The sequence below is a fragment of the Paramormyrops kingsleyae genome, chromosome 2 (assembly GCF_048594095.1).
Source record: "Paramormyrops kingsleyae isolate MSU_618 chromosome 2, PKINGS_0.4, whole genome shotgun sequence".
Lineage (NCBI taxonomy): Eukaryota > Metazoa > Chordata > Actinopteri > Osteoglossiformes > Mormyridae > Paramormyrops > Paramormyrops kingsleyae.
Genome location: NC_132798.1, coordinates 42,564,911 through 42,579,083, shown reverse-complemented (window position 1 = coordinate 42,579,083; position 14,173 = coordinate 42,564,911). Strand labels below are relative to the sequence as shown.

Genomic DNA, 14,173 nt, shown 5'->3' with positions numbered 1-14,173 from the left:
GCCCAGTTAACCAGTTGTCCCTTGCCTGAGTAGCACATAGTAGATTATTTTATTGGTATGACAATGCTTCAGAGTTGAATTCTGAAATTTGGATGATACTAGGAAGCTCATAGTCACTGAAATGTATAAAAGTATTGTATCACAGTCTCCATATATAGATGGTTTTCTTCACTCGTTTGCCATGTGATGGAGGCTTAAACTGCAGTGACGCTTGTTTTATCCTGTGAGTGGAGATAGGTATCCATGGAAACCACACAGGGGAACCATTTTATACTGTCATTTAAAAATGCTTTACATTGCTTACCTAACTATATGTTTACATGTCTAAACAAAATATATTTATATTAACAGTGATTACATTTATTTATATTGCAGATTATTTACCGTTAATTGTTAAACCAAAATATTTACTAGGAGTAATTACTGTTTAATAACAGCAAAACGACAACAGTGCCAGTGGACCTCACTTTTCTCATTGTCATGTATGTTAACGATGGGATGAGATGTACATCAAAATAAATGACAATCGTTTACTGAACCTTTGTTAAAAACGGAACTGGTTTCTCATAACAGTATAATAGGAATTGGTTGGGTTGGGAGCCACACAAACAAAGATCTTAAAAAATGTATAAGCGGGAATGGGAGAACGTCTACAATCAGGAGAAGGCGCCCAGCGCTGGAGGTGACACGTGACGTAAGCGCGCCGCTCGTCGGCCACAGCCGCGAACGTGAAGACGCTCTGCGCGAGCTCAACCTGCGGCAGGAAGAGGGGCGCTTGGCTCCGGAGAGGAATTTACCGACGGAATTTACCAGACTGCCGTACCAAAAGCTGTCGCCGTGAATGAACTGAAAGCGCGCACGTTTGTATAACGCGTATCATTCCGGGTAAGTACTCTGAGGATTTCCGGCGCAGTGTTTTTGTCTTGTTCGTGCTTAGTATCTCCTTTTATGAGTGGAAACAGTCTCCTAGCGGTGAGGTGGGGGTGAAAAGGGAGTCGCTGGGAAAACGGGTTAACCGGGCAACTAGAAGGAGCGACTCTTGTAACCGGGCCTCCCTGTCACGCTAAGCAGACGGACAACACACCATCGTGGCGAGGACTCGTTTTTGATGGATGATTTCCCTTTTTGTGGTAGCAAGCTGAGAACGCGCCTTTCTGAGTATTAACTGGGTGTGTTACCTTGGCTCTGACATTTAAAGTTTCTAACTAGGGCTGGTAGGTGTCTGGCTGTGTAACTAGCCAGCTTAATCGCCAATGTGATTGCTGTGTCTTTAGTGAGACTAAAGTAATTAAGGTTTGTTCCGCGTTTGATACGCAGGGCAGATGTTGAAAGGTCCTTTTTTGATAGGTGACTTATGAGTTAAACCCTAATGTGGCGATCCGATTCAGATTTATTTGGCTCCTTCTGGTGGGCAGTGAGCTAGCTAACTTCCCTCCCTTGAGGTAGCTGTTATGGTGTCAGCAGTTACCAGCTGACTCCGTCCTCTGCCTTTGCCGGTCAAGATATCTTTATATATATATTGGTTTTCATCTTTCACGTTTGGCTTATTGCCGAGTTTATGTCTGCTGTCGCTTTAGTGAAATGGTGAACATGAGGCAAAAGTAGGTAGAGAATATAATATCTTGATGTGCCACCTCATCGTGGTGTCTTAGAAAAATTCGGCAGTGTAGATCTGCTCAGCCTGTCACCGCTGACACGTGTTGATAAACTTGCATGACTGCTCAGCATTCTTCTTAATAAATGTTGACGAGTCACGAACTTGAGTTTTTTTTTGTTTTTTACTTAATATAGTTTATTTGCCTTTAGTGCTTAAGATTCAGTAGCCTGTATCTAGGTTTTGGGGATGCAAGATTTTGGTACTTCACGAAGATTCTTTTAAATCTGCATGTATAGTGATTTATACTGTATGATAATTGCATCGTCATGCAGGGGACTGGGATTTCCGTTCAAGGCTATCTCGTTAATCGTTAACAGAACAGTAGCTTTCCAGCAAAATTAAGTGAAGTTTGAGTTAACATTAGTTGTGTAAAGTGCGTCATGTAACTCTATCGTAGAAATAAAGCAGACGGCATACATATTATTTGACACAAAGGAAACCTCTTGATTATGGTTTTGTCTCTGGAATTTTTGTGTTCTTTTGAAGTATTGAGATTGAAGTATTGAGATTGCCTGTCACATTTGATCTAATGCGCAGTACTTTTCAGTGAGTAGTAGTAATGTTTCTTTGCAGTGTCTCTTGTCTGAGACTGTCTGTCAATATCACAGCTTATTGCCAGTAAAAGTTGGGTCTCCGTCATTTTTGGGTTTATATAGATTCCAGTGTGGTCAGTGAGAAAATAAGAATATGAAACAAATTAGTTTTTTTGACTATGTAACTTAATAATGAGTCTGCTGGTAACATTTTCTGTCTCGCTCCTCGGTGGGGATAAGTTGGACCTTAAGAATTGCATGTCTTCTCTTAATCGGTTTTCTCACTGTTCTACCTCATCACAAATTTCCCATTTTGCCCTCATACTGTCAGTTCGTACCTTGGACTTAAGTGTGCTGTGCAGTAGGTTTCAGCAGACCCTGTCATGTCACTTTGTGCCTGTAAAACTAGGTGAAGCAAGTGGCGGAAGCCAGTCTACTGAGCATTCACACTCAATCTAAATTTTATGGGGGTATTTTCTTGTCTTGTAGGTAGTACAGTAATGGACTTATCCATTCCAGGGCTACCACTTGGTAGTTGCTCAGGCATGTCATACCAAGGCATCATGCCATAGAGCTGCAGTTTTGTTCCAAGTGACAATGGTGTCCTTTAGGTAGGTGATACATCTGGGTATTACATGGGCAAATGACAATGGATGGGTCAGGTTAAAGAAATGGGTACAGAATTTTTATTTTTATTGACTTCCAGTCATTTTTTATTCTTTTATTTTTATTTTTGGCATGTCTTTTAAGGAACCTTTTAAGGCTAAGTATTGTACCTTATCTGCTGAGCAATTTGAACTTCGTATTGGTATTGAGGCCAGTTTAGATGATCAAATTTAAATTGACTTGGAATTTTACATAGAATAGTCTCTTTGCAATATGTGGTGTGCTTTATAAAAGTTTGCCTCTTGGTGTTTAATAGCATTATGCTTATTTGAAGAATCCTAAATGTTAGACTGGCTTTTTTACAGACTAATTTTCTGCTGTACATTGCAGGGGAATGATTAACCTTGCACCAGCAAGCCGAAAACAAAATGGCATGCTGATTGAAGGTTGGATTATGTTTAAATGTTAGGATATGGGTTCTCAGCTGTATCCAAAACCCAAATGGAGAAGTCTGCAGACAGCTGAATTTGAGGTTTTCATCAGTTAAAATCAACATTTGTCAGTCTTTCTGATGAAGATTGTTGGGTTGTTTACACTTCATTAGCATTGCAAATTGACGCAGAAAATTGTTAGGGGTTTGTCTTTATTGCCTCAGATTTTTTCCTCCCTTTTTTGCAGGAACTATATATCAATGAAAAAATAATACAAAATCGAAGCCTTGGAAAAGTGACTGCTTGATACTGTTGTAGGTGGTTGGTTGAAGTAATTTTATTCATGTAGAGGTGTAGTAATCTGATATTCAAGATTGGTATTGGATCTTCCGCTGCTGTTTATTTTCTCAAGCTCCTTCCTGACTTTTCCCAATGCAGTGCAGTACTACTGAGCACATCAAGAATCCGGTTTTTAATGAATTGTCAGATGCTAGAGATGGCTCACCCCCCCCCCCTTTAACTTTGCAACAATGGTTGCTTATGGTCTCATGTTGAACTTGAAGGGCCATGTATTGACATTCAGAAAGGAAGTATAATTACTTCTGTTTAGGGCCTTTTGCAAAAAATAAAAATTCGAAATTCAATGCCTTGATGGTAGAGGCAGTCTTCTGTAGATAGGAATGTCTGTGTTATAGCTCTCACACCCCATGCCACACCCTCTCCATTGGATATGCAGTCAAGGACAGCCCTGCCCAATGTACTAGTCCTCCCTGTTAGGTAATGCCCTAAAGAACCACTAAACATTCCAGTCATGAGTCACCTTCATTTTGGGAAATCTTAGAACGTGGGTGTGTGTCTGTGAAGAGGTAGAACTTGACATGAATGTATCTGACGAATGGCAAGCAGTCACTATATACTGTACATGCTTCAGGTTTGACCCTGAAGTGGTGATGAGGAGGGACTGGTGCTTGTGCTACCAGCCTAGCAGTGGATTACTGCTGCTGTTCGAGAAAATGAAGTAAGACGGCAGGCATGCAGCACTGTGGGTCACAAGACTGGTGAGAAAGGCACACATAGGGAAAAAACAAAAACCAGATGCAGCTTGGTGCAATGACAATCAGCTTTAGGCACTAGTTAAAGGTAATATTAGTATTTGAGAATGACTGGGGAAAGAGGAGAGGAAGCAATTACATCTGTCAGTGTGTTGCATAGTAATATGAAAAATACTATGCATTTAAAAAGAAGATGCTTGTTTCTGTATTGCAGTTAACATGCTGAGTAAGCTGCATAAAATGATCATGATTTGTTGTCATTCGGTTTCTTTTTATATGATGATCAATAATTATTTTGTTATATGGTGGATATCTTACACCATTGTTTCCTTTTCAGTCTTTTCCCAAGGTCAGATTCTGGAGTGCATTCCAAATGCAGTGGCCTCATCTGATCATGTAATTCGATCCCCAGGTCCACCCCTGTTTCCTATTCTATATTGGTGGCCTTTCAGACCAACCTGTAGGCCCGCCAGCTGGTCCCTGTTCAATCGACCCTCTTTGACCTCATGCATACACTGCAAAGTTGGGGCTTATTGATGTAAATGACATTGCTCTCCTGAAGTAAGAGCCGGAAAGGGTCTAGAAAGGCAAGAGGTAATCAGGGTCACAATCCCTTTGGAAGCCATGAATTTCAGGGTAAAAGCAGTCATGAGTCACCTTCATGTTGGGGAATCTTACAACGTAGGTGTGTGTCTGTGAAGAGGTAGAACTTGGCATGAATGTATCTGACGAATGGCAAGCAGTCACTATATACTGTACATTCTTCAGGTTTGACCCTGAAGTGGTGATGAGGAGGGACTAGATGTGCAGAATGTGCAGTTTATGACTATTGAGTGCATGGATCTGCATCATGGACTGTAAAAGTTTGGTAACTGGAGAGTTTGCATTTAAAATAAAAGAAGTTAATTTGTTGTAGAGCATTTTAGAGCAGTAGTTTAATAAGAACAGAAATGGTTTCAGGTAGAATGAGTAGTTCAGTTATAAAGGCAAAACTTTTAAAAAACCTTAGTTCAGCTGATACAGAAAAATGATTCTGAACATCCATTCTTCCATCTTGAATCTCCTTATTTAGTTCAGGGTCACAGCAGGGCTTGGAGCCTACCCTAGTCATCATAAAGCAGAGAAATACCAGTCTTTTGGAAGACACACACACACACACACACACAGTTGTGCCCTGTGGGCCATTTAGAGATTCACTTAATTGTGTATCTTTCGATAAACCCAGAGTACCCAAGGGAAACCCACAGGTAGTCTTACAAGTGAAAAGTACAAATTGTTTTTCCCCCTAGATAGCATTGTGTCTATGACCTTAGTTTGCTGCCTTAGTTTGGCTGGATAAATGACCCGAGATGATAAAAATACTGCATTATCAATTGCAAGGAAGCACTTTAAATTAAAGCTGGGTGCTTGGTTGCAGGATGAAGCCTCTGTCATGGGTTAGGGATCCATGGCAGTAAGAAGGCAAGACAAGCAAAGCTGGGTGACTTCATTAGACCCCAGCTGTGGCAGTGCCGTGTGGCAGTGCCGTGTGGCAGTGCCGTGTGGCAGTGCCGTGTGGCAGTGCCGTGTGGCAGTGCCGTGTGGCAGTGCCGTGTGGCAGTGCTGTTTGTTGCCTGCGTAGAGCTGACACCACTGCAGCCATGCTGTTACATTTAGTCACATTTGTTCAACAACAAGGGTGTGGACGTCATGATGCTGCTCTCAGGCACTTTTTACTTGCTTATAGCCCTTCCCTTTTGCTGATGTGTTCATTATTTTTTCAGCTAATCTATAGACAAATTTAAGCACCGCTGTGGATGGGGTACATTGATGTTCCCAACCAATAAGTAAAATTCACAGGCATTTGAAAGAGCCATTCTTATACTGCAAAGCCAGCTGTCTTTCGTGCATTCATATCTACTCTGTGATGGACTTTGTACTACAACTTCGATATTTCCAAAACATCTGCAACCGCTTTTATTAGGTCCCTAGAGATCCAAACAGGGGCTTGAGCTTGGCATGCTGTCATGTACAGACTTTTCATAATGCTTCTATGAAGTTTAAAAATGTTTTATTTGTTTATTTTTATTTAGAGGGAAACGGGGGAACCCTGTCCATCTGTCCTGCACATACTTAGTTTCAGTTTGTGTGAGGCCGAGTGAGATTTGGTCAGTTTCCCTTTGGGTCAAATAAGAAGCATGGGTTTGTATTAAGGCAGACTGTTGAACCCTGCTGCAGGCAGGACATCTGGTCCTAATGTATTTCTTAGGTACTTTTTCCTATGATTGATTAAGCCTTGTATAAAACAAAACTTGCTCAAATGTTGAGCGTCACAATGAAGCCCCCAATTGCTACTTTTATTGACAGGATTAAGAACAGGTAAAAAAAAAAGTGGCTGGCTTGTAAGCTTTTAATTGCTCTCCTGGTTTTAGTGTCCTTAAGAAAATACATGTACATGTTGCATGCGCAAACAAATTATAAGCATTGAAACTATTGGCAGGAATCATTTACAAGAAAAGGCTTTATCAGCTAAATATGAGGTTTCTGTTGACATCATTGATCGGCCAGGTGAATGTGTGCACACTAAAGGTGATGATGCACAGGGCAACTTTTGTTGTCGGCAATTGCCAGCCAGGTGAGACTAAGGGCTACTCATTTGGATATGGGTGATCACAGAAAGTTGTCCACTGCCAATCAGAGTTTTTCTAAATAGAAATGTGTTGCCAATATCAGAGGGAAATTTCCTGAGCAACACTGGTCAGCAACATTGTCCAACAATATAGCTCAAAAAGTTGCTCTGTGTATCATCACCCTGAGAGTCTTCTGGTGCTGTCTCAGCTCTTATGTCACCAAACTAGAGGTCGACCGATATGGGTTTTTCAATAGCCGATGCCGATGACGATATTTAGGAGTCAGGGTCAGCCGATGGCCGATATATGCTGCCGATATTTTTTGGCCGAAAATTGGACGTTTTCCCCTCTATTTGCATGATAAAATATCACATTAATAATAACAAACGATACACAAAATTTCTCAACTTAGCATTTATTGAATACTGACTTGTGTAAATTTAAATATAAACTTAAATAACAAAAACACAATACAACTTATAAACAACTTAAACTTATAAACAATAAAGATAGCAGCATCAGAATCTCTTTAGCAGCAAACTCATTCTTCAGCTCCCAAGCTCACCAGTCTGCTGCAGATATTGCACCTGGCTTTTCCTGGTGTTGGCTTTGTGAAATGCTGCCATACAGGATTAGATTTTTGTTCAGCCATCAGACAGCAATTACTAAAACAGAAGAATAAATGCAAGGTTAGAATTTTTATTATAGTACCTTCATCTTCAATTCATTCTACAATTCCAGTATTCCATGCACATTAAAACAATTACACTCTAATACATTTTGAAGATATGATGAGTAGTGTACACTAACATGTTGTTTCTGTTGTTAGCAGACAGATAGCTTAAAGCCAAATTCACAATCAGAATCTAGTGATCCCGGAAAATAAAATAAAATAACTGTCGTATTGCACAGCCTTGTATGCAAGGACAACATAAGCCCCTAGTGATTGTGACGTTGTCTACGTATAAGCCCGTATAAAGGATAGACATGTTTAATGAGGAAACTAACTGCGCAAAGTCATGCACTTTTTATCTAGACGTCTGACAAATTGTTTGAATCTCCGGTCTCAAATGAAAAAAAGTTGCACAGAAGGACCATTGTCAGCATCAGCTCAAGTAAATGGTAACCACGCTTTCGAACAAACACTTTTCTCCGCCATGCATTGTTCTTAGCAGCTCTGTGTCTCCGAGGACGGCGCTGTCTGTGATCAGGGCAGAGTAACGCAACTCTCACACACGCTGCAGTATTTGAGCGCTGCCTGCTCCGCCCCACACACTCACAGAGTGAAACTCTCCGACACAAGAAAAAAAACATAACTGATAACATCGGGCTGATATGGTAATAATTAAAATGTTAACAATTAAAATGATTTTTAACGATTAAAAAACGTCTGTGAGCCCACCAATAAGCGCACAAAACGAACTCTATTAGAATCAATGATCCTTAATGTTACCTGTAAGCTACAGTTGGTTGAAGGCTCATTATCATTACCCCAGTTCCCAATAGCGTAATTCGCGTTTTCTTTTAAAGCAACATTTCATAGCAAACTACTTAAATAAACAGGTCATTGAAAGATCAGAATTTAAGCCTTACTGTTTTATCCCAGGACTCTTCCAAAACTTCTGGCTGTGGTCCTGCACAAGGCAGCGTGGGTCACGTGTTCCACAGCAACAATAACACTGGGCTGCCCGCAGATGTGCCTATCTGAAAATCGGCGTAGTGCACTCGGATATCGGCCGATGCCGATACATTAAAAAATGCTAAATATCGGCCCGATATATCGGCCGGCCGATATATCGGTCGACCTCTACACCAAACCAAACATTGTGTTTCGTGGCATCATTAGAATGACTCTGTCAAGCATCTACCATTTACGCTTTACAACATTTTTCAGTCCTTTGTTTTCTATCTTTTGATTTAAGATAAACTGTGTTTGCCAATTTAAAATTGTTTGTAGTATCTATTCAAATGAATCATCTTAAGGCAAATAAGATACTCAGAATGGGCTATTGTTATAATATCAGGGACACTAACATGATTTCAGGTGCTGTGGTTTGTCAGGCTGAAGGCTAGTGCAGTTTTAGTGTGCCTGTGAACCAGGCCTGCCAGTTTGCATGTGTTGCTGTTGTTTTTCAGGAACTCTTGGCAATTCTAACAAATGGTGAGCATCGTACTGGATTGCTGTGGGAGGGGCTTCTTTTTTGACAAAGTTCTGAATTTATAGTACATATGTAGTAATAGTAGCTTGCAGGAGTGGGAACTTTGTTTATTGGAGCAGTGGTTTCCAGCTGTGTTGTAATAGTATAGCATGCTCTAAACTATAATTATGATTATTATATCTCTACTTAAAAAAATGTTAGCCAGGCTTTCCTTGTATAGTAATGGTACAATCTTCTTTCTTTTAGAGTTTGGTTTGTCTCCCTGTCATTGGTGGAATAACCTGCCCATCAGACTCAGAATTGCTGTCTCACTCACCATGCTGCTGAAGTGTTGCATTTCATCACAATTATATGTTTACATAGTTGTCATTAGCTGCGACTTTAAAAATTCTTTTTATTTTTTGTTTAATTGTGTGTGTTGCTCTTGTATCCTACTTATCTGTCTGAGGTACTGTGCCCAAACTATGACCATAGATGATAATTTGTGCAACTGAACAACACCCGTGAGACATGCTTGTAATGTGGTTGGACTACATAAGTAGCACTGGAGGCTGGACCACATACTATCTGTGGAATAATGGAATTTTAAATCCATGAAAGGCAGGTGGCCTGTTTGTCTTAACTGTAGTATACTGGAGAAGGCTATGCATGCACTGATATTGATTATACTTTAGTAGAGGAGCGAGGCAGCAGCAGCTTTTCACTCCATATTTTTAGAGAGCTTAGTCAGTCTGCCCAGACACTCTGGGATCTGTGTTTACAGTAACTAGTTGCATCTTTAAATAGCGACTGTACATGGAATGCTTAGGAATCTTGGCATGTTCCTCATCAGACTGAAGTGCTGGCAGAGGTACCCTGACATCCCCTAATACTGACACAGCGATGAGCAGGTAATGGCTCATTGGTATTGGCACAGATGCCCAAATCTGATTCGATTTACAAGCTTTCAATTCAATTTGATTAGATTCCAATTCCATATCAATTTTATAAGAATGAGATATGACCTACTATATAGTGGCTTTCCATATTTGGATCAATCTGATTTGATCCCAGGTCCATATCAATTTGATAAGATTGAGATATGACCTACTATATAGTGGCTTTCCATATTTGGAGAGATGTTTAAAAAGCTCTAAATGGACCACAAATTTACAAATGCGGAGTTACAAATTGTGAACCACTCTTCCCTGAACACTAAGAACATTTTCTTAAATGTAACTTTATGCATTTTTTTAAAATAACTAATGTTATAAAAATATAAAATTTTATACATATTTTATGATTGAAATAATGTACAAATAAAAATATTGTATAATGGTAATAGTTGCCAGGCAAAATATGCCTTCCTGTTTATTTACATGTATAGCAGAGCACCCACCTCTCAAAATACGCTGACATCAGTGTCTGTGTCTCCGTAAGGGTCCAGTTCAGTGTTTTTCTATGTAATCTTGAATCTGGAGGATGTAATATTGGAGGAAAAAAACATTTTTGTTAGAGTGCTGTTTTCAAACACAGCACTTTGAAAGCACATGTAAAATAGACACTTTACTGTGTTCTTTTTTGGAAAATAAATGGCCATAAAACAATTTAGAACTAATTTTGCCGTAAATTTGGTAGTGAATTGTTGAGGATGAAAGTATGTGGCATACACTGGGAACAGCGACCACACTATGAATCATATGACCCCAGGAGAATTGTAAAGCTGACATTCAGGTTACTAAAGGTGGTATACAAGGATTAAATATATAATGATAAATAAATGTAAAATGTTTAGCTAATTTAAATAACATTCTGGTGTCGGGAATATTTTCAAATGTATTACAGCCACACTTCAGACCATTGGGTGGAGAGGAGCATAAAGAGAAGGTCACTAAACAGACCTATAATTTCTCTGTTGGGCTGCTGTTAATACTTCTCACGTGTTCATGCATGTGCATTTTCTTTTCACCCTCTTCTGCTCATTCAGGATCTATTGTTAAAAGTCAGTCAATAGTTAGCCTATTGTGATTCAGGATCACAATAGGCTAACTATTTTTTCATGCAAGATTTTGAGGAAATTGTGTTCATGAAATGTAACAACTAACGACATAAATTGTAGAAATGTAGTGCAGTAGAAAGTACAGATAATTGCCGCAAAATGTAATGGAGTAAAATAAAAAGTATGCAGTATTATTTTTACTTAAGTAAAGTACAAATATGTAAAAATGTACTTAAGTACAGTAACGAAGTACAAATACTTTGTTACATTCAACCACTGCCCGAGAAGGGCTATGCAATAACAAGGTTGTCCTGTCGGAGCCATTCGCCTTGTTCTATCAGCCTGCTGTGCCAGCCTGGTTAACTGCAGTCCTTTCTATTAACTAATTTGAGGGCTAAAGCCTCCCTCCTATGTATCAGTGAACAAAAACTGTGGTTGCCAGCTCTGCCAGCTGGGCTGATCTCTGCAGTAATGCACTGTCCCATATTCTGAAAGTGGAATAATGTGCAAATAAAAGTGTTTGGGTGACCAGGGCCCAGCAAATTGTCAGACTAGCAAGTTGTAGCATGAGTTTCAGTTGGGTTCTAGGGTTCTCTCTCAATCCTGGCCTCTCCTGATGGGAAGGGTCTGTCTGTACCATTGAACTTGTGTTCCTTTTTCCTTGTTCTTTGTCATTCATAAACCTTTCTTCTCTCCTTACAGGATTTTCTTTCCAGGGCGCCATCCCCTTCCCCCCCATCCCCTTGTCCTTTTTTGTTTTTCCATTTTGTCCCTCCTCCACTTTGTTTTGACGGATAGCACATCATAGTGGAGTGGAACTGAGTCCATGGTTGGACCGGGCTGAAGCCCTCTGACAGACAAGAGGCTAGTAACTTAAAGAAGCATGAGTACTGCAAAGCCCAGTGGGCTGAAAGCGCCCAGCAAGATTGGCAGGCCAGCTGTGGCTGCTGCGAAGACAGCACCCTCCACAGGTAAAGATCTCTCCCTTTAGGCTGTTTGGGACGTGATGCCTGTTCTTAGTCTGGCAATTTTTTAACCAGTGTTTTAAGTTAATGAACAGTGTGCAGATCTCTGCTATAAAAACAGTACAGGACAAATGGACCCAAAGTAACAGTCTTCACTTTAAATGGGAAATTGCATTTTAGGCTGCTTGTTGAAGCACATAATTTCTCAGTGTTTTAGTAAAAATAAAAGAATCTTTCTGTTATTGGACAATAGCCTTGGTGTGTGAGGGATGAAGAATTCTCTGAGGAGCAGGGGAGCCACATTGAATGAATGAGTCTTGTTGCAACATGGAACTAAAACCTTATTATTTGCTGGCAGCTGTAGGGTTCATCAGAGAATTCATGTTCTATGGAGAATTCCGTAACTATATAGTGTCCCTCTGCTATTTAGTGTACAAAATGGAAGCCCATTCCTGTGTAATTGTGTACTGTTTGCAGTGAGTAATTCTGTGTTTTGTTGGACAATCACTTCTGAAGACAAATTTAAGTGAGTACTGCTTATTCTGCAGATATCTGTATTGCTGTTACATTAAATGCACAGGATATCCTGTTCCCTCCCTCCCAGCCCCTAGCCAATATATATCACTGTGGAAATTGTGGTTACAGTGACTGAGGCAGCTACAATGATCATGACAGGTCTGCTGGTGGCCTGAACTTGTCACTGAGCTCTACGGGCCTGTGTTGGCATCAAATTAAAGCTTTCACTGCCACTCCACCCAGAAAGTACAAAGTGTACGATGCTAATCAGTCGTCTAGCTCTTCTGTGATCTGTACTAGTTCTCAACTGATATACCTGATTACACTGATGGCCAATCAAATCAGTGTAAGCCTGAAACTAGACAAAAGAGCACCAGTAATGTCTCTTTAAATGTTTATGATGAGAGAAGGAGCTCTCTCACTGGAGAAGGTGCCTTGTCTTATTTCATCACTCTTAGCCTGGAATTATGAGTAGGCATTATGCTTCAGCCATGAGGGGATGCATGCAGTAATGTAGTGTAAATACAAGGGAAATCCTTTTTTCTTGGAGGGGGGTCCTGGAGCCTTTCCTAGGCACCATAGGACACAAAGCAGTGGTTCTCCCTGGATGGATGCCAGCCCACCACTGAAGGACCTTTTAATACAGCATTATAATAATAATTCCTTTTCATTTTCCTATTCAAGCAGTTGTAAGAAGAATGATGGTGTTAGCCCCTTATTCAGGGTATTACCATTACCAACAGTTTGTTCATCAAGTACTGACTTATTGTTGGCCCTTCTGCAGCTGTGCCTAAACCTGTTCTGGCCGAAAAGTCTGCAAGTCCCGCCTCAGCAGAGCCGCAGGATGCAGCAGAGAGCTTCCAGGTTGGGGAGCGTGTGTGGGTAAACGGCAACAAGCCCGGCTTTGTGCAGTTCCTGGGTGAAACACAGTTTGCGCCTGGCCAGTGGGCAGGCATCGTGCTGGATGAGCCCATTGGGAAGAACGATGGCTCAGTGGCAGGCGTGCGCTACTTCCAGTGTGAGCCTCTGCGAGGCATCTTCACTCGGCCCTCCAAGCTGGCCCGTACAGAGGGCGAGGCCAATGGCGCACAGACGGCACCCCCCTCCAGAGCAGCCTCCCCCACTTCTGCTGCCCCGGCTGCCACCACCGCCCCAGCCTCCGCAGCCAGTCCTGCTCCCGTTCCTGCCACGGGCTCTGCCCCAGCCGCAGCATCAGCCCCAGTCCCAGCCCCCAAGAAGACCTCACCGACAGATCCAGCCTCCAACCTGGCACGGGCCAATAGTGAGTCTGTCTCCAACCTGTCCGAGGCAGGCTCAATTAAGAAGGGTGAACGGGAGCTGAAGATGGGAGATCGCGTGCTGGTAAGGTTGTAGACATTCTTGTATTCAGAACCCTGCAGACACACCAGAAAGAACATGCTCTAATTTTAAAAATAATCCTGCTGAATGTGTTCATGGCATATTTACAACAAATATTCCTGCACAGCATGGTGATGTGAGTTTGCCTCAGTTTAGAATATTCTGTGTTCTCCTGCTTCCTGTGCTCCCTTTTATCTTCAGCACTGGCTCCATAGTCTTGTTCCTCTGTGCAGCAATGGGACTAGAAGCCACCACCTCATGCATACCCCCTGCTAGCCGCTCCCCCGCCCTGTGGCTGCAGAAGCTAG

General features: G+C 41.3%; 1 protein-coding gene and 1 long non-coding RNA gene across 10 annotated transcripts in view; one reads left to right on the top strand and one right to left on the bottom strand.

Annotated features, from left to right (window-relative positions):
- Window positions 1–694: 694 nt before the first annotated feature.
- Window positions 695–14,173, top strand: part of clip1a (CAP-GLY domain containing linker protein 1a) — a 56,823-nt gene continuing 43,344 nt past the window's right edge. For 3 of the 9 annotated variants that reach the window (XR_011989357.1, XM_072709191.1, XM_072709190.1), the window contains exons 1-3: window positions 695–885; window positions 11,728–11,996; window positions 13,291–13,868. Coding sequence is in view for 8 of the 9 variants with exons in the window: in XM_072709191.1 (XP_072565292.1) it covers window positions 11,909–11,996; window positions 13,291–13,868 (666 nt within the window). In the remaining variant the exon portion in view is untranslated. Of the gene's footprint in view, window positions 886–942; window positions 1,170–11,727; window positions 11,997–13,290; window positions 13,869–14,173 lie in introns of those variants that run through there. The other 6 variants (XM_023797752.2, XM_072709187.1, XM_072709189.1 and 3 more) reach the window with 5 other exon arrangements.
- LOC140587660 (uncharacterized) lies at window positions 7,288–8,509 on the bottom strand. The gene is made up of 2 exons (XR_011989355.1): window positions 8,342–8,509; window positions 7,288–7,553 (listed from the first exon to the last, which is right to left on the bottom strand). It is a non-coding gene; the product is annotated as an uncharacterized lncRNA (long non-coding RNA).